The sequence below is a fragment of the Crassostrea angulata genome, chromosome 10 (assembly GCF_025612915.1).
Source record: "Crassostrea angulata isolate pt1a10 chromosome 10, ASM2561291v2, whole genome shotgun sequence".
NCBI classification, from domain to species: domain Eukaryota; kingdom Metazoa; phylum Mollusca; class Bivalvia; order Ostreida; family Ostreidae; genus Magallana; species Magallana angulata.
In genome coordinates, this window is record NC_069120.1 from 10,174,475 (window position 1) to 10,202,208 (window position 27,734).

Genomic DNA, 27,734 nt, shown 5'->3' on the forward strand with positions numbered 1-27,734 from the left:
TATCAAACTCATACTTTAATTATTAATATCAAAAAATAGATGTGGTGATTTTACAAAACCAATTTCGTTTTGGTAAAAATAAAGTCGGTAAAGCAAATGGTCATGCATATTCATTAGAACAGGTAGTTACACCTTTGTAAACCTGTCTTGGGATAAAAATAGATTTTTTCATAGCATGTCTTCAGGGCGGTGAGCTTACAAACTGGGGGTAAGTATGTAGGAGCATGTCATTAATATATCAAATGAATACAACACTAAAATTAACTCTAATTGATGCAGAATTATATATATTTTGGGGTTCTTTTTTCGATTTCTGTTGATTTCGCTTGAGAACAAATCTGCATGCTTATATTCAATTTATCATTTTTTTAAAACCATATTATTATTGATGAACCATCTCAATTTTACAGTAAACTATTATATATTCTAAATTAGTATTTATTGTGATTTGTGTATATTATGTATTATATAATTAAAAACTTACGTGCATTAATGATTTACTCTGCAAAACGAGTCAATGTAATACAAGAAAATAACTACACTAGTAAAAGTGTTCCTTAGATTTGTAAGTTTTTATATAAGGTCCACTGCAATCGCTACAATTTTAATATAATAGATTATTGCAATTGATATACATGTATATAATATTGTTGATCATTTTCAAATTGGTTGAACACATATATATCTTCTTGATTATTTGTTAATTAATTAATTACTTGCTTTCAATTAATTACCAACTGTTGTATCCAGATTGCAGAATCGTGAACATGATGAAGATGCTGCCTTGGGTGAAGACCCTGTGTGGGATTAGTATCCTTATTGTTATAGGTAATTCCAATTACTTACATATATACATGTACCTACGTAATTACTGTCCTACCTACATACTTATATGTAAGATGAGAACAATAAAAAATTGTCATTATATAATTGGGCTGCATTTCCACCTTCAGTACATTTACGGTATATACATATATAATTTATATGATGATTTTTCTATAAAATCAGCAGACTTTTGATGGGAAATTTGTAATAATTAACATTGGGAAAATTATATATTAGAACTCATTGGGTTGGGGAGTTTGAATTATTTCTGATTTGCAACATACAGGATATGTTAACCAATAAGAGTAAGTATATATACATGCAGTTGAACTTCAATATTTGGAACGCTGATATCTTGAATACAATGGATATATGTTGAAGTGATTTTTAAGTCCCAAACCAACCCAGCCCAATTTTTTCAGTATTTAACCCTCGATACCTCGAAGTTTTTAAATTGTCCCATCTAGTTTGAGATAACGAAGTTTAACTGTAGTTATAGTACTATTCAAATTAATTCATTCTTTTATTTTGTGTGATATAATATTTAACACTTTGGGGAAAAATTTAGATTGTAACTTTTTTGAATTGGGAATGAGCTATGCTGCCTTTAGTTCCATTGTTACAAATGAGAGCCCTGGAAAGTTAATATATTTTATCATTTGTTTATGTTGTATTTGCAGTTTGTGGGCAGGAGCCTCCCAGATTTATAAAGGATATGTCTAATGTCAGGGTACGTGAGGATACCACTGTAGGTGAGTGGACCAATTCATTCTACAAATTCATCACTGGTATACTGTGGAATCATTTAAATTCGTGGGGGCCAATTTTCATGAATTATGACTTTTTTGCTGATTCGTGGGGATGTAATTTTGTGGATGCGTCAGTTACTACAGTTTCAGCAACAAAGATAGCTTTTTCAAAAATTGTTTCCGTCAATGAGGATTTAAATTTGTGGGGAGGGCTACCTACGAATAGCATGAAAATTGAGCCACCATGAATTCTATAAAATGATTCCACAGTATTGTTAATCAAATATTTAAGAAATGAAGTTCACAACATAAGTGTTTGAACCAGTAGGCAAGGAGTGGGCTTAGCCACCCCCTTACTTTTTTGCAAAGATAGACATGTTTAATCATAAAGAATCAATCAGTCATCTAAATTTTCACATTTCACCAGTAGGTGTTTTAACCTGGAAAAATTAACGTGAGCAGTAGGATTCTACGACAACTTTTAAATTTTGCAATACATTGCTGCAGCAGTTACAATAAGCTTGAATGAAAGTTCAATGCCAAGTGGAAAATTTCATAGTCAGTAGTCATAGGTTAAGATCAAAGCAAAATTTTCTAATTACAGCAAAACTCGGTTATAACGAAGTCACTGGGACCGACAAAATTACTTCGTTATATCCGTAATTCGTTATAACCGTAAAAGAAATTCATTAAATTTACATAGCTGGGGATCCAAGATGACTTCGCTATATCCGTGAATTCGCAATATCCGTGTTCGTACTAGATGAGTTTTACTGTATGTCCATTATTCAAGTGACGCGATACCACCTCATTGATATCTAGTATCATACATGTATTTGATTTAAATCTTGAAAACAAAATTATGAATATAATACTTATATTTATGCCCCCCCCTTTTCGAAGAAGGGAGGGCATATTGCTTTGCTTCTGTCTGTCGATTGGTATGTCGGCCGGTCCGTTGGTCAGTCCACCAACGGTCTGTTCATTTTCTTCGCAGAGGATGAACATATTGAAATGAAGTTTGGTATAAAAGTTAATCATGATAATATCTAGGTCAAGTTCAATATTGGGTACGATCGAACAATTTTCAACAGAGTTATCTCTCTTGGACGTATAAAAATTACAATTATTTGCAGTTTCCGCTCATTTTCTTTGCAGAGGATGAACATATTGGAATGAAATCTGGTATAAAGGTTTATCATGATAATATCTAGGTCAAGTTTGATATTATGTACGATCGAGCAATTTTATACAGAGTTATGCCTCTTGGACTTTTAAAAATTCCAATTATTTGCAGTTTCCATTATTTTGATTTGCATAGAATGCACATATTGAAATGAAATTTGATATACAGTTTTATCAAAATAATATCTAGGTCAAGTTTTATTTTGGGCATAGTGGAACAATTTTGTACAAAGTTATGCCCCTTGGACATTGAAAAATTCCAGTTATTTGCAGTTTCCATTCATTTTCTATTGTGTATTATAACAACCAAACATTGCTGGAAAGGGGGATGTACAATTATATAAATAGTGCCTGTTTGGGAGGGTAACAGTTGAAATTGACACCCCTCAAAAACCATTGTCAACCTCTGCTTCGCGTCGGTTGACAATGGTTTTTGAGGGGTGTCAATTTCAACTATTATCCCCCCAAACAGGCACTATTTATTTTATTATACTGAATGTCTGAATTTTTAAGAAAACTTTACTGCTTTTATAAAGGAATAACGTGAATTCTACAGCGAACCGTACGCACATAATTTTCGCGCATGTAACAATTTGTAATGTTACCCATTGCTAAGTGCGTTGCTAACGCTGAGGGTAATAGAACGGATTATGAACTGCTTCTTAACCAATCAGATTTCAGTATTTAACATGAAAGTATAACAAAATAAATTATCACGCACCCAAAGGGTTCATTTTACATCAGTAGGAGGATTTTCAGTTTATATTGCACAGGATGGAAAACAGTTTATTTAAGTACCGGTATACAGTATGACTTTTTTTAATCTCCAGGTAGTGTTGTGTACACCCTATTGGCAGAGGGGGGAGGAACAGGACCTATCACATATGGAATGATAGAGACTGATAAATTCTTTGTGGACAGGGCAACAGGTGAAGTCAAACTGAGAAGATTGCTGGATTATGAGGTAAATTCAAATGACTCAATGAGGAGCGCTCTTGGTGTTTACTTATATGATTAATTATGCCTATGTAGATTTTTGTTAATGCAATAACATTCATAACTACTGTGGTGTAGCATCCTTTAAGCAGCCATTTTAAAGCATCTTAATTTTATCAAATTATGTAAAACAGAAGATACTGAAAGTTCAATATGAAAGAGAACAAATCAAATTCTGGGCACAATATATTACTTTTCTGCCTAAGCACTGACCATGATCAGAAATTTTAAAAATCATAAATGTGTTAATCAATTAATTTGTTCATGAACCAAATTTTAATGTTTTAATGTATATGAATTAATTAATTGCACAATTTAACATCAGGACACTTTGAACATAATAAAAATGCATGACTTTATCAAAAAAAATCATGAATGTTTCAATTTGTGAGCCAAATTTTACTGTTTTCATGCTCATTACTAATGTGGATAAAACCCAGTAAGACAAAGAAAAAATAAATATGTACAAGCTTCAAAGCTTTGATTTTTCCTGTATTTCTTCTTTCAGACAAATCCTCAGCTATTTGTAACAGTAACAGCACTGGGAAGCAATAATTTAATGGCACAAAGGACTTCGAAAGTCATTATTGTTGACGCCAATGATAATGCTCCAGAATTTTCAGCTGATACTTTGTCATTCACAGTGTCTGAGGTAAGAAACTCCCAAGTAAGGTAGAATCAGTTTACCTGTATGTGAAATAGCTGTAGGTATGATAAGTCTTGCAATTATAGAACTATGAATTTGCTTTTAAATGTATATTTTTAAAAGTATTGTAAGATGAACCAGTAGACTTTATTGATGTGGGATATAATTTTAAAAAAGAGTAACCTGATGCAAGTTCTAAAAATGATTGAGATTAACAGTCTCCTGGAAATCTAATATTGAACTTTTTCCTTTTAACCCGATGTACAGGATGCAGCTATTGGCACAGTAGCATATGATAGTTTGGTAATCACAGACTTGGATGTGTCTAACAGTGGACTTATTACACTGGTATGCAATACCACCAAGGCTGCAGCAAGTCCTGTAAGTATTTCAATCATATGTTTCAAACACAAGGACTGGGGGGGGGGGGATCAGAGAACTATATGACTTTCAACACTATATTGTGTATTGTTTGTATTGCACAAAATCTTGACATGCATTATGACCCCCAAAGTTTTGCTGTTTTATATAAATGCATTTTTCATTGTAAAATTATGTCTATCAAATTTTGTAATTGCCTATAATATAATAATTGTTTGATTGACTCTTCAATGTGAATTTCATGCGTCATAATTTTTGTTCAATTTTTGTTGATGACTTGATTTGGTTTGATTTCAGTATCCTGATGTTTGTAATAAATTCAAACTAAGATTGAAGTCGGTATCTAACAAGGACTGGAGGGGGTCAATTTACTTGGATGGCACCCTGGATTATGAATCTAAACCATTTTATCAGATGCCACTAACAGCATTTGTAAGTACAAATTTTATCTCAGAGTAAATACTGTAATTTATTCAAATAAGGATGATTCTTATGATGGTTTTTTTCATTATAGATGTTTCAACAAAAAACCAAAATGCTCCCAGGATAATGTAACAATCCAAATAACCACTTTATATTATTTCGAAAGGAATGGAAGACTAAGATTTATTTATGTTTCCACTGTCATTCATTCCCCTCGCACACACCTCTGATATAGCTTAATCAATGAACAAGCAGAGAACGTCATCAGCGATACGTCATCACTTGTGCATATGACGTATCGCTGATAAATTTACACATGAGGTTGTTCACATGACTCCTATTAGAAAAATAGTTGCATACGATTTACATGTACCTTATACAGATTTTGAATTTATTTTTTGAAAACCAAGCCCTATTATCAACTATATAAGGTATTTTTGCATGTCTTTTAATTACATCTAAAGCACGAACTATTACTTTCGCAGGATGGTAGGTTTTACACAGACAGAAGTTTAGAGATCAGCGTCCTGAATGTGCAGGATGCTCCGCCCAGATTTATTAAAGCTAACGACATCAACAAACCAGAAGGAATACCAGCGGTATGAGACAATGTAACACAATAGCAGATATAAACGTTATATTATTAATTAATTATTAGAAGATGTTTGATACTATTTACAAAAGATTATTTAATAAATAATAAAACTATTTTTATCTTATAATCAAAGACAAAATAATCAGTTAAATTAATAAGCATAATGCTATTACAGTTACAGTTCTTGCTGCTAAAGAATAAAAGTATACTTATACTTAAATGACATTCCCCTGACTCTCATGCACAAGTCATTTTAAGTCTAAGAGCAAGAGTCTATGGAAAGCAAGAAGCAAGACTAACAAAAACTAAAAATTTGCTTTGACAAACAGGGGACCATTTGAAATGCATTATTATCAGTCTGTATGCATCTAGATGTGTCTTAATCAAAAACCTTTGAATATTTCATATATCATGGGGAAAAATTCAGGATCCTATATTGTAGCCATGATGCCTTTAGATACATGTTCTCTTTTTTGTTTGATACAGAACACAATTCTTGACTATGTTCAAGCAATTGATGGGGATTCAGACAATCCAAGACAGATCGTCTATGAGTTCACACAGAGTAAGTTTTGTTAATTAATTCACCAACAGGAGTCTTTGTTCCTGGCAGTATCATTGTGAACCAAGTTTAAATTCTTGAATTCTACTTTTTTTCTATTTTTATGTTTACAATGTATGCTTTATATTGGGTATCTAATAATGTATTCCAGAATCAAAGCAGACTTATGTTTGACCAAATTTAAATGCCATGCAAAAAGAACAGCTGCTGGCAAATTTTTTTGCTAAAATATGTAAACAAAGAAAACACCACAATGTTCCTGTATTCATAATTATGTTAGATACATCAATACATTCATTGAGTTCAGATTTCTTCTATTTATTCTACATACTAACAAGTAATAATTTATTGCATGTTAATAAATTGGGAAGCTTATGCGATACCCTAAGTGTTAACTCGGTATCTGTGTCTGCGTCTGGACCTGGTTTAAGTTTTAGAGCAGATCCTGTACTTAAGTTATTATTTGTCCTTCTGTACCAAACCTGCATGGATTTGGCACCTGGGCATACTAATGGGTTTGCAACTTAAATTGTGTGGGGTACTGTCTTAGAGCTGGTTACTTTATGAAGTAAATCCTGTTCAAATCCAATCAGAATTGCACATTATATACTGGTATATATTATTTATATAGAGGTATCTTCAGATAAAGAAGTTGATCTTGATTATCTGGATGTTGGGGCAGGGTAGGTGTTTTTTGATTAGTTCAAAGCAGGTTTGAATGTTGGGACAAAATGTCGAAACAAATTTTTATAGTTCATCTAAGTTTGGATTTGAAACAAAAGGGTTAAGCTTCACATACAGAGCCTGATCTCAATTAACAAGATGCTTAGAAAACCTGGTCCTACCTCACTCAAATTTGCTGAGTGGGTGTGATTGTAGATATATGATATATCATATGATTCCTATTCCCATGATGTTGCATCATATGTAATGTATATCATAATATGATACAATATGATATGGAATCGAGCAATATATCATTTTGTATCATATGATACAATATTTTTAGTATTATATCACATGATTCCATATTATATTGCAGAGTATTTTGTATCATATGATATAATATCATATCATACAATATTGTAATTTAGAGTTTTAAATATGGTTTTTATAAAACATATGATAAGGTTGGTCTATAAAGGTAATGCCTCATTTCAGTGAGTTCGGTAATATTTGATTACCTTTGTTTCTTCTATAAATGCATGATGCGAGGCCTTATAAAATTAATTAATTGAAGGTTCTCAGGCCAATATTATATATTATCAAAAACAGATGATGCAGGGCCATGTTTTACCGTACTTTTCTTTTCATTAAAAAAGGATGCAGGATTTTTTTTTTATTTTACAAGTTGCAATTCTTGGCACAAAAAGCTTTTTATAGCACATTGATAGTTACCATATATTGATTGTGTTAATTGATCTTAAATTTATTAGCAAAAACTAAATAAAGTAAACAAATCATCTTCAGGAGATATCAAAGCTTGGAGATTTGACAGAGCCTTGGGTAAATGAAGTTTAACAATGCTCCTTTAATGTCCAATTAAGGAATAAGGAATAATTCCTTGAGTATTATGACGTGATAATTTTGGTCAGATCGTGATCAAATCCAATAAAGCTTAAAGGGCTCCAAGATAGATTTAATCACGCCTTGACCAAAATTATCACCTCATAATATTCAAAGAATGATTACTTATTACTTATATTAATATAATTTTCGGCAATTGTACAATTGAATAATTAAATATAAATAAGCAAACCACGCTTGCACCCAATTATATGTCATCTGAATTTCTTGGACTGTATAGTAGAAAATTGATATGTAGTGTTATCACAGGCAAAGGCACTGAAAAATGTAAATACACTAGGATCATTGCTTTAGTCATAACTTGAACACAGTGTATTGTTAACTATGGTAAATTCGATGGCCATTTGCAATATAGTTTGGATCATTGCATTGCAATGATTGCTATTACCAGTATGTCAAGCATTTTACTGACTTAAGTATGTGATCTAAAATGCGGTCTTAAATCCAGATTTCTTTTTCCCCAGAACTTGTAAGTGCACTAGAGAAATTTTTATTTTTATTCAGTTACAGATGTGCAAATGTGCATTGTTAAATCAGATTAGGGCAGGCCTGAGAACCAAGAATTACCTTTTTATGACCTAAATAGAATAGAAATCTTTCTTGTTTATATATGTTTAACTGCTGCAAGCATAACGTCATTGAAATAAATTACATAATCTATAAGTAAAAGGGTACACTGATATATTTATTTATGATTTATTTATTGAATGGTAAAGATTTTTCATTTCATCTTTTTTTTACTTTATTTTGCAGATGGTAAGTTCAGCACATGACATATTAGTAGTCTTCTTACAAAACACCCCCACACACTGGCTTTAAATAAGGTCCTTCAGAAAAGCAACCTTTGATATATTCTTGATTCATTTCTCTTGGAAATTTTGCTTTTTAGTTAATAAGTTATTCTTTGCTTTTTCCTGGTCTATATTTTTAGTTCACCAGAGCTGAAAGCTCAAGTGAGCTTTTCTGATTACTTTTTGTCCGGTGTCAGTCTGGCTGTCTACTCGTCTGTCATTCTGACCATCTGTAAACATTTCACATTTTCTCTTCTTCTCCAGAGGCTCAAAGTGTGATGTAGGTTCGTAGTATTTGAGAACTGCATTTCTCAATGTGTGATTTATGACTATGAATTACCTTGTTACAAAAGGGGCTAAATATTTTACATAAGAACACATGTATATGGAGAAAATTTTGAAAATTGTATTTTTCAGGATCGTTTCTACTACATTGTCCAGATATTTTGTATATGACTTTAATCTGATTTCATTATGGCTACTGTTGCTCAGGTGAGCGATGTGACCTGTGGGCTTTTTGTTTTGGAAATTGGGCGAGTGTATTATCAGATGATCTAAAAATATATATTATACTTCATGTAGTAACCGACATGAATAATACCATGCAGTGGCATAGCTACGAACAAAATATCTGTAAGAGGGGGCAGGGGGCAGCAGCCCCCTAGAAGCGAGCACTTTTTGACGGCAGTAATTTTAATCTAGTACAATCTACTATATTAAATACCTCAGCCTTTGAACATGCACAAAGTACGCGCCGTGGCTCTGCGTTCTGATAAACAGGCCGTAGAAGTGTAGTGAGGTCGCTGTGACAGCGCAGTAACATCTCCAACAAGGCCACGAGAGCTCTGTCGGCGCGCTCAAGGAACACAGCTAATCGCTGTGTAGACGCACTGATAAGTCAATTGCGCTTGCATGGAGACCTCACGGAGTCCTTTGGGATCTCACTGCATCTCTATCGCGCTCTCAATGTGCTCTCACTGCGCATCAACAGCGTTTGAACAAGTTGTTTTCATTTGGCTGCGTTCACACAGCGACCCCAAAGAGCTCTTGCTGCGTTCATCGCGCTCTCGTGACGTTTCTACTGCGTTTAAACCACGCTCCCACGGCGTTTCTAGTGCGCTGTCATCAAGACCACTTAAACTTGAAAAAAGGCTGTTGTACAATAGCAAGTGATGTGATAATTATCAAACTGGATGTAGATGACTGTAAAAAGTAGCATTTGCTAATATTCCAAGACCTATCAATGGACGTAGATGGAATTCATGCCATTTGGTTCTGATGTTTTCTCATCTTTTCTAACAACTAATAACGGATCTTTTTTTTAGACCTGACTACTAAGAGTTTTGTCCTAGCCCTTCACAAATTGTATAGAAGTAGTTATGTTTCAATTACAATGTACCTTTTCATAAAATCAAAACAATTTTTTAATTATTTATTTACTAGTTGTAAATACTTGTTTGTTTCCCATACAATTGTACAAAAATAATATTAACCTACCAAGAAGTAAAGAACGTCTTGTGCACGCTGTCAGCGCGGTAAAAACTCATAGCACGTCATGAACGCTCGGCGGAGACTCAGTGAGAGCGCAGTTAATGGCCAAGTAGAACTCCGTGGAAACGCAGTTACATGCCGTTGGAGCTCCGTAAGAACATTTTTTTTCTGAATTTTCCTTGCGATCCTATGGCGATTCCATGAATTTTACAATGCCGTAAACACGCCTTTGGGAAGCAGCTTGGTGTGACAGGGCCTTTACTAGTAATTTACTACATATATACGAACAAGTTTGGGATGCTTCAGGAAAATACTGGCACAAACGCAAAAAAATTGTCAAGATTTGCAATAAAAATTAAGGATTTTAAACATATTTTGATTCAGAAAAAATTTGTAAGCACATGCTTACATTGCTTCAATGTAGCTACGCCACTGCCATGCACACATATAATACACGTTGAAATTTTGTAAAGGTAATAAATTTATTTATTATGAATTATGATTGATTTATTTAAATTCCTAGCTATCCAACCATCTAGAAAAATTAGAATGTTATGTTCACCTGCAGTTGACTTAGGAGGTCAATATAACAACAGAATTTCTCTACATTGGACTAAAAATTCTAAAATTAATTAAAGGACTATATTTGGTATGGTCAAAAATCTGCCCCCAATTTTAACCAATTTTTAAATAGTATCCTTCGTCTATAAAAATCAAATCATTGTACAGAGGATGCCTATATATATAACTTGAATCTTGATTTTAGTCATCATTGCTAATTCGCTGATCTATGACGTCACCTAAATAACTCAATTCCAGCGATTTTGCAAACAAATTAATGAAAACATTGTTATTTTTCCTTATATTTTGCATTCGGAAGTATAGAGCGCAGGTATGCTCAAGTACGATTTTAACATATGCTTTTCTTCATAAAAATTATATACATCATTATACTAAAAAATGGAACTTGAACAAGCCTGTGCTTTATGTTCCCCAGACAAAAAACGTATGGAAAACACCCATATTTTGATACAAAACATCAATTTATCAAAATAAGACAATCTTCATGACGTCATTTCTATGACATAACTGTGATGATAGCTTTTCACACATTTATTTTTACAGCGAATTACAGAATACCGGTAGAGTTTTCAATAGCTTGTTGGATTGCTCAATAGGGTATTCAATTTGGTCAGCAAGGTATCACATTAGGTTTAAATCTAGGTCATGTGATTACTCAGGTATGACAGTGATAAAGTGAGTTAATCTAGTAAACATTTGCACATTTGGGCCTTTTTTGTTTCTCCCTGTTGTCCTACATTACTGCTATAAAAGTCTGAACTAATTAAGCAGTCACAGCACAAAAATACTCTTAGTGCTGTATGTTGCACCAGGAGTTGGGGAACCAAAATGTCTAATGATTTTTTGCAGGAGAAAAAATATCTCCGTAATTCTTAAAGTTATGCTTTTCTCTTTTGTTTGTTTCATCAGAAATGTCTTTTGAATTTCATTTTTTGAAAAACAAAATTCAAATTACTCCAAGCAGAATTGATGCTCTATAGAATCCAGTGCTGTTCAGGTGAACATTCTTTTTAAAGGTCTATGAATAGAATAGCTAACAATAGGAGAGAGTGTTCTAGAGGTTTTCTTTGTCCCAAATGAATTGGTTGAGTGCAAAATAACAATCTACAGTTGGGTAACCACATGACCTAGATTTAAACCTGATGTGATACCTTGCTGACCAAATTGAATACCCTATTGAGCAATCCAACAAGCTATTGAAAACTCTACCGGTATTCTTTAATTCGCTGTAATATAATTTTTAACTATCTTTCACCTTATTTTAAAACTCCTTATAAAAGTAATTAATTTTGGCGGCAAAAATTCCATAATTCCGCACATACCGGTAATGCTTTGTTTGGCAGATGTTTGCTATATATTTAATAGATGGAAATATTAAACTGTAAAAACTTGTTCCCATTTCATTTGTATCTATTGTACAATAATTAAAATATATTCAAACAATATTATAATGCACAAATATCTGGAGATAGAATTATGCATAAATGTTTTACAAGTTTAAAATTTGTTGTTTAAAGGTGCTCTTATACAGAATTGGATTTAATTATCTTAAGATTTCCATTGTCAGAGGTATAGTTTTCATTTGATGTTTGGCAGGTACTGGAAATAAGTTCTCCATTAACACGACTACTGGAAATATCAGCAATAACATTGCATTGGATCGAGAATCTCCAGAATTTGCTTTAGGCTATGAAGATTTAGGAATCATTGTAAGTACTGATTTATTTGCCACATGTAGGACTCTGTCAAACAATATAAATTAGATATATCAGTAATATGCAAACTAGAGGTAAATAAAAAAAAATACTTTCAGTACATATCTATGAAAAATCAAGGAGTTATAAAGTACTGTTGGGGTATTATAGAATGAAATGACCATTTGAATCTTTACTCAAGAATATGGATAATGCGTGTTAGTTAACATGCAGGTATATGACTGATTTGCCAATATAATAACTTTAGGCTCGTGAGGTGATCAGTAATAACCCTCTAGTGAAAGGGAACGACCCCCAGACAACGGCTAAAATTTCCATCCGGGTCAATATCTACGATATCAATGACCAGGCTCCGACCTTCAACCCTGTCAACTATGAGGTTACCATCCCCGAGGATATCCCAAACAAAACGCCCCTCCCTAACCTCAGTCTGAGAGTCACTGATCTAGATGTTGTAAGTCTCAATTTAGGTTTTTATTAAACATTTATTAGATAATAATTAAAATTCATTTAAATGTAAGTACGCTGGTTAATTTACATTTTGTGATAAAAATACTGAAACATTGGTATTTTCTGCGTCCATTATCTATGGTAAATATTAAATTAATTTCATTGATGTGGGGTAATGGGTTTTCTGTATCAGTTATATAATCTGGGCTGTAATCTTTATTTTGTAAATGAGAGGTAATTATTTGGTTATTCTATACTTGACAGGGACCCAATGGTGTATACACACTGACCTTGGACCAATACACCAATGAGTTTGAGGTGTCTCCGGGGACAGGACAAGGGTCCACTCCAGCCATCATTCTGATCCGAAACACCTCCCTCATAGACTATGAGAGGGGTCCTAGACAATATGTCATGAAGGTGATGGATTTTGCTTGTTTTTCTGGGAGGGAGGAATGTAAAATTTAAAAGGAGCAAGGAACAGAATGAATCATTTATCCAGCTTTAAATGTAAAAAAGTTAAATATTGTCATTTTATCATTCAAGTATGGTTAATAAAATCTGAATCAAATTTATATAGAGTATATTTGCTCATTCATTTTGTGATGATTAATACATGTACTAGATCCATGAAGTGTATCTATGGTGATTGTGGTCTATTTAGATCGTTGCCCAGGAAACCCAGACAGAGACGCCCCAGCAGTCTGGCACTGCTACAGTGACAGTCAACATCCTGGATGTCAATGACAACCTGCCACAGTTCACACAGCCCAACTTCGAAGAGAGTATATTGGAAACTGCTCCAGGGGGCACCAGTGTCACCAAAATACAGGTATCTGCTATTGACGTTTTGCATTCTTTGTCAAATAGCTTTGTTTTAAAACATAGTATTTTCCATTGGTTTTGCCAGAAAATTCCAGTGAATTTTTAAACTTACCTGGGTTTTCGTTTCATTTCATCACTTGATTGTTAGATACATGATTGTTATAATTTGTTGGGTTTTTTTGTGTTTTCAAGGCGACAGACCCGGACTCTGGTATTCTTGGTACTGCTGGTATTCGCTACGGCCTGATTGGTGACGGCGTTAACCTGTAAGAACCTTTAGCATTATTGATTACAAATAAATCATCAATTAACAAGAATTTTCATGCAGTATTCAATGCATGATTTAAAGTTAATATTTACAAAAATCAACACTTGTGTTTCAGGTTTCGTATTGACCCAACTTCTGGGGTTGTTTTTGTGGAAAATTGCCCAACCCCTGGGGCAGGAAGTTGCATTGACTATGAGAAGAAGCACCGCTATGACATGACGGTGACAGCTCGGGACAACAATGGGCTGGGACAGGCTGTCACTATCAACCTCATCATCAACATCCTGGATGTCAACGACAACCCCCCAGCATTCACCACCTCAGGTTTCTCTTTTTTATTCTTATTTCTTGCATTCATGTTTTAATTTTATGATTATTTCTATTTTTTGCATACATGGAAGTACTAGTATAATACCAGGTGTATAATCCAAACTTCCTGTTTTTGATGTTCTTGATGAACATTATCAAAACGTACATTACAAAAATTTCACATTCATGTCATCCAATAGCCTTTTACTAATTCACACTTGAAAGATCAATTTGTATTATTCTTGTAAAATTGCCTCAACAGACTATACAAGTTACATTGAGGAAAGCAAGATAGAACCAAGTCCAGTTGTTATAGTAACGGCTAATGATCCTGACTCCAACAGCCAGATCTCATATTCAGTAATTGCTGACCCCACCAACTTGTGGCAGATAGATCGAAACACCGGGAAGGTCACTGCCAAACAACCCATATTCTATAGGGACACCCCTGCCAACCAGGGATTGTAAGTTACTAGCGGAACTTTGTCAGCCTCTTAAAGCCATTGTACCATAACTATAACAGTATGACTACTTCCGGTATTAAAAATTGTTCATACACTGTACATTATTTCAAATAATAGATAAAGATAGCTTTAAAATGACTGTCAATATTGTTTACTTTAGCTTTATAATCACGGTGCAAGCAACAGATGGCAAATTCAACCCTACAGCAAATGTCAAGATCTTTGTCATTGTAAGTATGTCTATAATGGCTGAGTGTTAGAATGCAGAACTCTGTACAATTTCTTTAGACTAAGCTCTAATGATTTAATAATACTCTCTTTACAGGATATAAATGACAATGTTCCAGTGTTTGAAAGTACCAATTACCGTGAAGTTATAAGCGAAACCACAAGTGGAAATGTATATGTTTTAACAGTCAAAGCCAATGATAAGGACTCCCCCACTACTGGAGCTGGAATCATTGATTACAGCATTGAGATTGGAGCCAGTGGCAAGTTTGTTATCAATGGAACCACTGGTGTCATTTCTACTTCCTTGGATGCCACATTTGATTACGATTTGACTCGCATGTATAATATGACTGTAAGTGCATCACATTGTGCATTGGAGAAAAATGACAATCGTACATAACTTGATTTGTTGGTTTTCTTGCCTTTTTATACCCCCCATAAACCAAGTTTGGGGGGTATATAGGAACCACCTTGTCCGTCCGTCTGTCTGTGCAAAAAAGCAGCAAAATGTCCGGTCCATATCTTTCTTATGGACAGACATTGGAAGTTCTTACTTCTTACAAAGATTGCTTATGACCTGAAGTTTTGTCATGACCTAGACCCAAGGTCATTTGGGCAAGGCCAAGGTCACTGGCAGAGAAAGTGCAAAATTTGTGTCCGGTCCTTATCTTTCTTATGGAGATACTTTGGAAATTTTTACTTCACACAAAGGTTGCTTATGACCTGAAGGTGTGTTATGACTTTGACCTAATTGGTCGTTTGGGCTATTTCAAGGTTATCATTTAAAAATGCTTAATACATGTAATACCTGTCTGTGTAATGTCTTGTATTAATAAAATGATCAGATGCTAAAATGACACAAAGCTTGCTTATGTCAGGCCACATAAAATTGATTTTTAGAGATTCTTATCCCTGCCTGCCTTTCTGGAAATGGCATGCCATAATGTTTTTTTTTTTGGAAGTTTTTCGAAAAAAAGAATTGGGCTTGGTATACCAAAAATTTAAAACATTGAATGGCTTCTTGACATGTGGATTATCGTTTGATCATTAGGATATAAATAACTTCATTCATTAACAGTTAATTTTAAATAAAATAGAATTTAAAGAATAGAAATTGGTTTGTGTACTCATATTAGCATTACAGAACATGGACGGTGAAATTGATAGCATCCATTATTTTCTGTAATAAAAAAATACTTGAGTTATGATTTTTTCTTAGCGTTAGGTATTATTTGTGAGCTTGCTCACAGTACCTCTAGTTTAAAATATATATAGCTTCAAAATGTTTCATGTAACAAAGATTTTTTGGATATCGAATTTAATGATCTTGTTGAATTTAGGTCAAGGCCAGAGACAGAGGTCGTCCCCAGCAGACAGGCACGTGTTATGTCACCATAGAGATCACTGACACCAATAACAAGGACCCTTACTTTACCCCCTCCACACAGAGAGCTGATGTTTATGAAAGTAAATGATATTCATTATTACGTAATTTTCGATGAATTTCACACTGCGGTAGTAGAATAGACGTCAATAATTAGGCTGAAAGCAATTTTGATATTAGTAAAATTAATCTAATTATAATTAAATTTGATGAAAAAACCAACAGTTTGTTTGGAGACGTATTTTTCATGAAAGCTAGGAGGGACCACATGTGGCTCTGAAATGCGAAAAAAATATTTGCATTGAAGTATTCATGTACAGTAGTGTCAAGTGATGCTTAGATTGTCATAAACTTCAAATATTTGGCTTTGTATTTACAGGATTTACATCATTTTCTAAGTTCCTAAGGTTTATTAGGTTAAATGTAGTTTTGTACTTGAACTGATCGATGAATATGCTTTATCAACAATCATTAGTAATGATTGTTGATAAAGCACATTCATCGATCAGTGACATTACTACTACCGGTACTAATGGTACTGACTTTTGTTTGTTACAGATGTTGCCATCGGATTCAGTGTCCACAAGATGAGAGCCGCTGATCCGGATGACAATTCCATGCTCAACTTTTTCTTGGTGGAACCCATCTCTGCCATCACACCAGATGGAGTGCCAGTTGATAGAAGCAACTATGACATCACCGTAAGTGTGCTCTGTGTCCTCATTCTTGGAAACTCGCAATAATTCTCACATAAGGTTACTAAATATATTAAAGACTGGCTGTAGGATTTTGATGGTAGCTAGAACCATATACAGCTATCAAGGTACCCCAGTATTTAAAAAATTATAGACACGTTTTCATACATGTGAAATTATATTGGTCTCTGGCCCTCTTATTTGTCAATACTGTAAACCGCCATCTATTAGTGACTTCTATCTTCACAACTCAGCAAAGATTTTTTCAGGATTATGTTTCTAGTAAGCAAATTAAAAATGTAGAGAAAATGTACTACATCTACAGTGTCTATATCAAAGTTTATTAAAGCTTGCTAATTGCAATAATGATGACTGAATTGTTCATTTTAAATCAAATGAAATTTTAATAGCATGTAAATTGTTGAGTATTACAGGTAAAATTCTGTACTTGATGTATGTATAGTAGATATCTGAAGAAAAAAACCCCATCAATTATTGACAGTACAATTCTTCATGAATTTATGTTTCATAAAAATTCTGAATTTTACAATACACATGTATTATAATAAAACCAATGCATATGCAATTATTAAAAGAATTAATTATTGACATGCCATGACAGTGACATTAATTAATTTTAGGTCTACAATTTTATATTTTGCAGCAACTGTTTACCATAAACCAACAGACAGGTGATGTACAGACAAACATTAAACTGGATCGAGATCGAGCCTCTGTGGTAACTCTCACGGTCCACGTAGTGGACGTGACAGCGACTCCACAGCAGACAGGAACAGGAAACCTCATCATCAACATCCTGGAATACAACGACCAACACCCCCAGTTCCTGCCATACAACAATGTAACCATTGACGAGGAACAGCCAATCGGAACATTCGTTATGGCATTGCTGGCCACGGATCAAGATGATCCTATTGCAGAGTACCAGATTATTCAAAATCCAGATAACTTTTTTGCCATTGGATATCAGACAGGTAACAATATTATCATTTTAAGGTAATTACATATCCAGTATATTGTTGATGTAGGCCAAAGTCCTTATCTTATGAATTTAAAATTAAAAAGAATAAGAGCTAGCTCTCAAACAATATTTATGTAAGAATGCTAATTAAAGCTTAAATATATCACATAAATATCCAATAATGACATTACATGTAAAAGTGAAAGGGTTATTTAAAAGATTCATAATTTCACCATTATAATTCTTAATCTTTTTGTTCTTGCTGAATACGTTGGACAATAATCTACATATTTTATGTATTATTTTTCCAGGTGTTGTCAGTATCAGTAGTCGGGTTGATTTTGAGGAGGTGGAATTTTCTCAGTTCACTGCTCAGGTGTGGGACAGTGGAACCCCTCGCCTTGGTAACACGACCACTGTGTATGTCACCATCAGGAACATCAACGACAACTCTCCCATATTTAATCAGGTAAACATCAATGACAACTCTCCTATTTTTGATCAGGTAATCATCAACGACAACTCTCCTATATTTAATAAGGAAAAAATCAATGACAACTCTCCTGTGTTTAATCAGGTAATCATCAACGACAACTCTCCCATATTAAATATTGTAAAAATCAATGACAACTCTTCTATATTTGATCAGGTAATCATCAACAACAATTCTCCCATATTTATTCAGGTATTAAACATCAACAACAATTCTCCCATATTTAATCAGGTAAACATCAACAACAATTCTCCCATATTTAATCAGGTAAACATGAACAACGACTCGCCCATATTTAATTAGGTAAACATGAACAACGACTCGCCCATATTTAATTAGGTAAACATGAACAACGACTCGCCCATATTTAATTAGGTAAACATGAACAACGTCTCGCCGATATTTAATTAGGCAAACATCAATCTAGCTAAAATGAGATTTTTTATCCGCTCCTAATAGATCGCTTCACAAAGTCTACACACCTTGCTGTCTGTGTAGCAATCTATTTAGAGTGGATCAAAGATCTAGTTTTAATCATATTGGATAAACATCAATGACAAGGAACCTATGTTTACTTAGGTACATATGTAATTAAGACATCAACGAAAACTTTTCCATATTTAATCAGGAAGAGTAAACAGTCAGCCCAACTTAAGTGATTTCACATATGATTCATAAGATACGGTATATCTGTAATCATCTTATATTTCATTAAATTTTGCTCTATGGAGTTGTGTATCTGTATATGAATGCATGTATTAGTTATATGTCTAGAAAAGCTTCTGTTATATATTGCAGGGTGCTTACACAGTTCGTATACCAGAAAATTCGAAGGGAGGAAAATTTGTGACAAATGTTTTTGCAACTGATAAAGACAAAGGAGACTATGGGGTAGTTCGATATGCCTTGGATTCTGAGGAAACACGATTTACCATTAACAACATCTCAGTGAGTTCTTTAGATAAACTAGTATCACTAAAACCAACACGTACATAATGATTATCACATGAACAGTTTGAAAAAATTATTATTATTATTTATGTGATTTTTTTTTTTCTAAGGGTGAAATATTTGTTGCACCAGGAGCAAAATTAGATCGTGAGGAGTTGAGTGAACTCGACATACAGGTCACTGCCTACGACAGCCCTCTTCATGCGGTTGTTCGCAGATTCTCAACTGTTACAGTAAGTTTTATGATTAAAATCCGAGTCAGACATGTTTTTCAATGAACCATTTATGGAAAGTTCTGTAGCGCTTTATGCTACTCAAACCCTCTAAAAAATGCATGTATTAGTGGAAGTAGCTTGTGTAAGGAGACTCAAAACACTTTGTTTAGAGTTCAACATGCGAACAACACAAAAGTTTTAGTTTCGCCCTAATGTTGGAATTCATTTTCCCTCCAGGTGTACATCACCCTACAAGATGAGAATGACAACCCTCCCAAGTTCAACCAGCCCGAGTATCTCCAGCAGATCATTGAGACTATTCCTATCTACACCCACGTGCTGCAGGTGTTTGCCAGCGATCCTGATGATGGGAACAATGCCAGGTTACAGTTCTCCAAGGTGCCTGGCTCAGGAGACCCTGACAGTGAGTAGAACGAGACTTGCAATGAGTAAAGACAGACTGATAGTGAGTAAACTCAGACTGACTTAACTAAGATTGACAGTGACTAAACTCAGTTTGAGTAAACTCATACTGACTAAATTGAGATTAAGAGTAATTAAACTCAGACTGAGTAAATCCAGACTGACAGTGAGTAAACTCAGATGCTAGTCTATGCTTGATATTCACAGTATACAAATTATTGTGTTCATGCAGTTGTAGAATTTCTATTTGATTTGATTCATTTTATGTACTGGAAACTTGCTAAATGATAAAGATGTTTTTTCTTCAATGCAGATTTCTTTGCAATTGAACCAACAAATGGTAGAATTCGAGTAGATAGAAGCTTGCTGAGGAATTCTGGGACTTACGTATTTCACATCATGGCCCGTGATGAAGGTGGGAGTGGACCGTTTAATAGCACAGCCAAAGTTACCATTATTGTCCTAGAGGCCACAAACTCTCCTCCAGAATGGACCATTCCACCCTTAGACAACATGACCATCAATGTATTAGAGGTATGTCATCCTAATAAATTCAAGGTCATTCATCTAAGTCAAGGAAGGGTATATTGGTTTCTAATGTTGGAATTCCATGGCCAGACTCACGTATGCTTACTGACGGGAGGCAAACTCAATGAAAATTCTTCTCCTTCTTGAATACATGCATTTATTTAATCAATCAACTAATAAACTTGTTGTATTTTGAATAAATGAAATCAGGTATCAGGTTATGAAAACATGCTACTGTTTATAAGCACCTGCTAGTATTTGAGGAGATTCCTTCACAAAAATGTAGAGAAATCCACTGGAATAGGACATGGTTTATAAGGAGATTTGTCAATATAGTTTTTGCAAGGCTGTCCACAGATTGCAGACAATGTTTGGTATCTTGATGTAGCCAATGCTTTAGGCATAGTATTTGATCAGAGTCTTGTGTTGTTCAAAGATTCATCTAATAGAATACTAGCTATTATTCTCATTTAAGCCATCAATGGTGATCAACTAAACAAAATGCATTACGGTACCTGCCATCATACTGACAGTGTTTTCATTAAGTTTTCCTTAATTCACACCTGGCATTCCTTATAATTACAGGAGCAGTACCTCGGGATGTTGGTGTACGATGTGGAAGCCAAGGACTCCGATCGCAATGATAACGGCATCATCGACTATGGATTCTATGTCAATGGTGTTTACACCACCATCACCAATGAGTTCCGTATCAACCCAATCACAGGTGTCATCAGAGCCGAAAAGGTGTACGACAGGGAGACCCGAGACCGCTACCTGGTAATGAAAGGACTTCATTGTATTCTACTATCACATCCTTTTGCACTATTTTACCATTATTTTTCATTTGGTTGCTATTTACATGCATGTGATGTTATTTCCAGCTTCTGCTTGTTGCCCGTGATCGAGGAGACCCATTCCTGGAGACCACGCGGTATTTATCCATCAAAATCCTGGATGTTAACGATAATGATCCCAAATTTCCAACCAATTCTGTAAGTATGATCTGCAGTTACAGTTAAAATCCGAAATGAGTTTCTTTGCAGTTTATTTGAATATACTGTGTATGGAGATTAAGATTTCGATGGTGTGCTTCTGTACTGTTATAACAAAAACTTACGCATAAATTCAGAATGGTGAGACAAAAGAGATCCAGTTTGAGGACATTGATGAGAACAAACCAGTCAACTCTTCCCTTGGGAGACTGCTTGGGAGTAGTTTTGAGGCCAAGGACATAGATGATGCTCAGTACTCCAAGGTCTTCTATTACATCATCAGTAAGTAGAGCCATTTTTTGTACTGTGCAGCTTCAAAAGTAAAAAATTAAAACTTGCTACAATTACATGTATGTTTGACCACCACTAGAGAAAAATATATTTATGTTAAAGTTTCAAACATGTTTTGTGTACGTTGATATCTTTTGAATAGATTACAAGTTTTGCTAATATAAGAATTAAGTTTAAATTTTATAAAAAAAGAATAAATAGATGATAAAAGATAATGTTTATATATTATTATAATACTTTACAAGGTGGAAATGAGAAGGGATATTTCCGATTGATTCCTGAGACTGGAGATCTGATTTTGACAAAGAGGCTGGATAGAGAAGAACAGAGTGTGTATCTGTTGGACATACAGGCCACTAACAATATAAGTGATTACACAGTTATCCGGAGTCGGCGCCGGAGGGCCATGGATCCAAGCATCGCCACCTGGAGGATCCAGATCAAGAATGCCAACGATGTTCGACCAGATTTTACCCAGAATCTCTACCATGGGTGTAAGTGGGGGTATTTTTATCTATGAAGGACCCTGTAAATCACTGCTTATTTGTGATAACTATTTAAACATGAACTTGTTTTGCAAAAAACAACAAGTTTTTGTCAAGTCAATCTCCTGTTTTTCAATTAGGAAAAATTGTATATTGCAAATAATAATGAATTAACTATATTCTGATAGAAATGAGATCTCCCAAAATGAAATTGATCTACAGTGCTATGACATTTCAAGCTGTATATTGTATCTGTATGCATATTGGTGAAAATTTCACTTTTTCTTCTTCTTTTTGCTTTAACACCATAGTGATTTTGTTACTTAATGATATTTTTTCTCGTTTTCTAAAGGTATCTCTGTCCGTTCTTCCCTTGGTCAGAGCATTTTGAAGGTGGAGGCTGTGGATGCAGACTCTGTGGGATCTGTGACCTACTCCATTCAGCAGGGGAACAGGGATAATGCGATTGGGATTGACTCCCGCTCCGGTGTCCTGTATAATGCGGTCCTGATGAACAGCTACGGGGGACAGACTTTTGACCTGAAGCTTCGGGCCACAGACCAGGGAACACTGTATCACAACACCACTGCCCTGGTAGGTTGATATCACAGTAACTGGTACATTTTTCAAAGGTTTTGTTTACTGTAGATTCCTTTTTTTTAATGAGGGCACTTAATTCCGTGATTCAAACGTCTTGCATCAAATTGCGAGAACATATAATCGTGAATGCGCATTTAGTTTATATACGGTATGTCCGAAAGATAAATGCGATATTTTAAAATCTGCGAGATGTGCTTCTCGCAATTTTAAGTGGATATTAATTCCTTGCTTTTAATTAGGCATCTACAGTTTCTTGAAATATAACAAGGAATTAATTTGACATCTATTTTTGTGTGCAGATATTTGTGACCGAGCCGACTAGACAAGTCAAGTTGGTTCTTAAACAACCAGCTACTGAAGTCAGGCAGTTCTTTGAACAAATTAAGAAGTAAGTGTTGACCTTTGTTGTGTGCATGCTTGCAATCATACAAAGTTTATTGACATTGTGGATATCCAAAATGGCCCCAGTATGCAAAAACTCGCAAAAGTTTTTAAGAAATGTCATGGACATGGCATTGAATATTTTCTCGCTTGTACCTATCAAAGAATTGACCCTCACAAATTTGATAATTTCTCAGCATAATTGTAACTGTTACAAATACAATGTTTACAGTGCTTTAACTCATTTCTTCACTTAGAATTCATTTGATTATGTAACTACCACTATTTATATTCAACAATTTTTCCTTACAGATCCCTCCAGAAACTTACCCTACAGAATGGGGACTTTATTTTTGACTATGTATGCGCCACCCAAATTGTTGACCATGTTCTAGATGATGGACAGACTACATCCATCTGGTATGTGATCACTTGCAATGTGCACGTGAAATACAATGAAGTTACTTTAGGTGGTATGGGACACCTCTGTGTTATGACATATTTCGGATTGAAATTAAGTATAATTTTATAAACTTTTTCTTTTCTAGAATAGTTACCTTAATATACAATGTAATGCAATTGGATAGAGCGTTAACTATAAATTACGAATCTGTATGTCATGAGATCAAATCCCGCTGGAGCTTTTATAATTTATACCTTTCCCAAAAATTTTAAAACATTTTTGGGGGCAAATATTGTGAAATTTTAAATTATAAAAGGGTGAAAGTTCTTTTATTATAATGTATATTTATTCACATTATTATTGACAGTTGTCCCAAACCACCTTAAAAACAAATTTAGATTTGTAAATTAAGGCATACTTAGTATCTAAATGAAACTGTATTTTAGCGTGTATTTGTGGAAACATTTTGTATGGAAAATATACTGCTTTTAAGAAAATTCAGTGTGTGTTTTGAGTCTTACATAGTCAAATACTTGATGTTCAAGGATTTTTGAGTTCGTTGAAAACAGTTTGAATACAATAGAAATGGTTTGATTTTCAGGTCATCTGATACGCTATGGTAATGCTATGATTTATTCCCCAGTCTAATAATAATCCACACTGCACTGTGATTGAAATGGTTTTCTGTTAGAGTTACCGTCAACCACTTTTTGACTATAAAATCAATTGAAAGCTTTATGTGTATTTATGATAATTAAGGTGAACATAGTAAACATTTATTATTAAATCATTAATGATTTGTAACAGATTTTAGTTAGTGAAGATTCCTTATTTTATGCGGGTACTTACTTCTGCAATTTAACTGTTTTGCATCAAATTGCAAGAATATGAAATCGTGAATGCTAATTTTTTTTCATAGTTTCCTGTAGTTTACATCTGCAAAAAAAGCAAAACTTTAAATTCCGGGAGATGTGCTACTCGCGATTTTACATCAATATTAATTCCTCACGTTTAATAAAGAATCTACAGTAATTCTTGAAAGGAGATTGACACAATTTGTGGAAAGTACCTCTAAATATGTTAACATTTTAGAAATCAGCTGACCTGTGTTACTGTATGTTGTTTCTTCAGGTCTGACGTGTACATATCTGGCATCCGTCGTAACTATAACGGAGCCTCGTACTACATCTATCCCACGACTGAATTACTGAATCTCCTAAACCAACAAAGATCAGCCAACAGTGACCAGTTTGATATGTTATATATACAGAACATTGAGGTATGATGTTTTGTAAAGTTTGCAATTTTTATGCCGTCAGTCTCCCTGAAGAATTGTTCTGTGGTGTTCATCACTTTGCACATTAGACTCTTCTTGATAGCGTTGAAAATTTCAATGGAGTAATTACCAAGAAATAAAACAACAAAAATAATTGAGTTTAAAAATTAGAAAAAGTATACCGGTATATGTTCATTTATTAATTGCCAACCAAGTTCATGCAGGCAAATTTTAAAATGTTTGTCAACTGATTGCCATTCACTTAAAACTTTCATGTATGAGTTTGAATCATAAAAAATTAGATGCACTGAGGTTCTAAGGTTTAACTTTAGTTGATATGAAGTTTTGACATCGACTTATGTGAAGAACTTGTAAAAAAAAAAAGAAAAAAAAAAAAGGAAAAATAATTTCATTACCGTTAGAACCTCTAATTTGAGGCAATATATTCAGGTACCAGTACATGTATGAATATATGCATTACAATAAAAATTTAAATGAATGTGTTTTATTTAGGCGGGCAATGCAGAGAAGAACTACCTGGACCGGACGCCCACAATGGTGGTGATGATACTAGTCATCATCCTCATCATCCTCGCTCTCCTCTTCCTCCTGCTGGCATGTTGGTGTATCAGAAGCAGGTCAGAGTTCAAGGCCATCAATAATCAACATTATATATGATAGTTTAGCTGTTATTCATGTAATGATTCTTCTTAAATTGTTTTGAGCAGTTAAAGGGGGATAACTCTGAATTGTTTGAAGATATTCAATGGATTAGCTGTAGTAAATGATCATCTTTTGTAAGAATATTCCATGATAATCATTATAAAAAAAAGAAAATATGGTATTTGGCCTCAAGATCTTTAAACTAATAACAAGCTATTGAACAAAGGATACAAATTCTTTGTTTGATACCTTTTAAAAAGATGCACGCTGTTTAGTTAAGGCAGTTTTTGACGCTATTTTCTTTGCTTTGCAGGCGTAAACAGAAAGAAGAGAGACTGCGTAAGCATTGAATATGTTTTCAAAAGATGCCTTTGTTGCATGTATCAAAATCGTGATGACTTGAAATGAGATAGTTTACTACCACTGATATAAGGACTAAAATGTAATGTTAATGGGTTTTTTATTTACAGGATACAAGAGCAGTTTCAGAGGAGGGTATGATCCAGTAAGTAATGAGCCGCGGAAGGAACATTTAGAAGCATTCTTCTATACTATTGATATCTTTCAAATAAAGAGGAAATCAAGTACAAGTATAATCAGAAATTGCAGCAGGGGCTATAACTATTGTATTGTATCTTTCCAGTCTTTCCAACAAGTACCAGAGTTCAAGATATATGATAACTCCGGCTTCCAGAACGATGAACCAGTTCCTCGAGAACCAATGTATGCCAAAGTCGGGAAGGGCCGGCTGGATGAGAGAGCTCCAGAACCTATCCCTCAGCAGATTGAGGAGATCAATGTAGAAATTAGGGACGCTAGTCCAGATTCTAGCCCCCCACCCAGCCCCCCTCCAAGTCCCAAAGACACCCCACGACTGTCGGAGCCTGCCGAAGAGGATTACAGGATAGAGACAGAAGTGATGTAACCTTAAGCAACGTGTTAAATCATTGATACCCAGCAATAGTGCTGAATCATCATCAAATACTAGAGACATACAGACAGAGAAATGTATTACTTCAATGTATCACTTGCCATGTTGTTAGATTAGGAGAGAACAATCTCAAAAAAAGTATAGGATGTACTAGTAATTCATGCTCTCCTTGAAGCTTATTTATGTATGTCGAATTGTTTTTCTTTGGGGGGTTTGTATGAAATCTATTGTCAACGGAAGTTAACAAGTCTTGTTGTATTCTAAAACATTTTTCTGATTGATAGAGAAATCTTGAAGATGACATCAGTATTTGAAATCAGATCTTAAGATGCCGAGTTGGTAAATTGTAATTTATACATACATGGATTCTTTTGCATTAGCACAATGATATGAAATGCTCCATTTTTCTACTGTTTGTTATTGAATGATAGATTATAGAAAAACACACAGTTTCATTGATGGATGTGTTTGTATGTGTTTTTGAAAAGTATTTCTGCTTTTTTATATGTCATTAACCATTTTGATACAAATATATTTTTATATTTAAATAAAACTTGAATGAAAATTGTTTTCCATTTCACCATGATTACTTTTGATTGTTTTCTAATTTGAAATTAAGTCTGGATGTCTTGAACATTGGTTTTGATAATTATCAATGTAATGCACTGAATTGTTCAGTAAAACTAACCATGAGATAAAATGATAGATTGCCAAGTAATTGATGGTCCGTCTAGAAATAAAATTTTAAAAATTGATCCGCAGTTTTCTCAAAGAATGTAGTTACATCTGGGGAATCATGAAATGTACCTGGTACATGCACCATATGTTCATAAGTTTATATTAAATATTATTTTACTTTCATGTTAAAAACTTAAATCTGATTTGTTTAGACGCAGTTTATAATCTGTTCTATTACCCTCAGTGTTAGCAACACATTTGGCAACAGGTAACACAGCGAATTGT

The 27,734-nt window shown here is 34.1% G+C and overlaps 1 protein-coding gene across 2 annotated transcripts; it reads left to right on the forward strand.

The window, feature by feature from the left end:
* The first annotated feature begins 119 nt into the window (after positions 1-119).
* On the forward strand, positions 120-27,340 carry LOC128165811 (cadherin-87A-like). Of its 2 annotated transcripts, XM_052830654.1 has the most exons (39): positions 120-208; positions 751-828; positions 1,506-1,577; positions 3,590-3,723; positions 4,264-4,407; positions 4,669-4,782; positions 5,080-5,214; positions 5,691-5,804; positions 6,287-6,365; positions 12,410-12,522; positions 12,776-12,982; positions 13,243-13,398; positions 13,643-13,810; positions 13,996-14,069; positions 14,187-14,395; positions 14,643-14,844; positions 15,005-15,074; positions 15,170-15,427; positions 16,416-16,542; positions 17,018-17,160; positions 17,819-18,149; positions 18,448-18,605; positions 19,428-19,577; positions 19,691-19,813; positions 20,033-20,219; positions 20,532-20,752; positions 21,332-21,526; positions 21,631-21,741; positions 21,879-22,023; positions 22,278-22,526; positions 22,870-23,111; positions 23,417-23,505; positions 23,811-23,918; positions 24,503-24,520; positions 25,033-25,180; positions 25,691-25,815; positions 26,154-26,179; positions 26,311-26,345; positions 26,484-27,340. In XM_052830654.1, exons 2-39 carry the CDS (start codon positions 768-770, stop codon positions 26,763-26,765), a joined length of 5,523 nt encoding a protein of 1,840 aa, XP_052686614.1. In that variant the 5' UTR covers positions 120-208; positions 751-767; the 3' UTR covers positions 26,766-27,340. The 2 variants fall into 2 exon arrangements, with proteins under 2 accessions (XP_052686614.1, XP_052686615.1); XM_052830655.1 differs by lacking the exon at positions 24,503-24,520 and having other exon boundaries at positions 121-208.
* Positions 27,341-27,734: the final 394 nt, after the last annotated feature.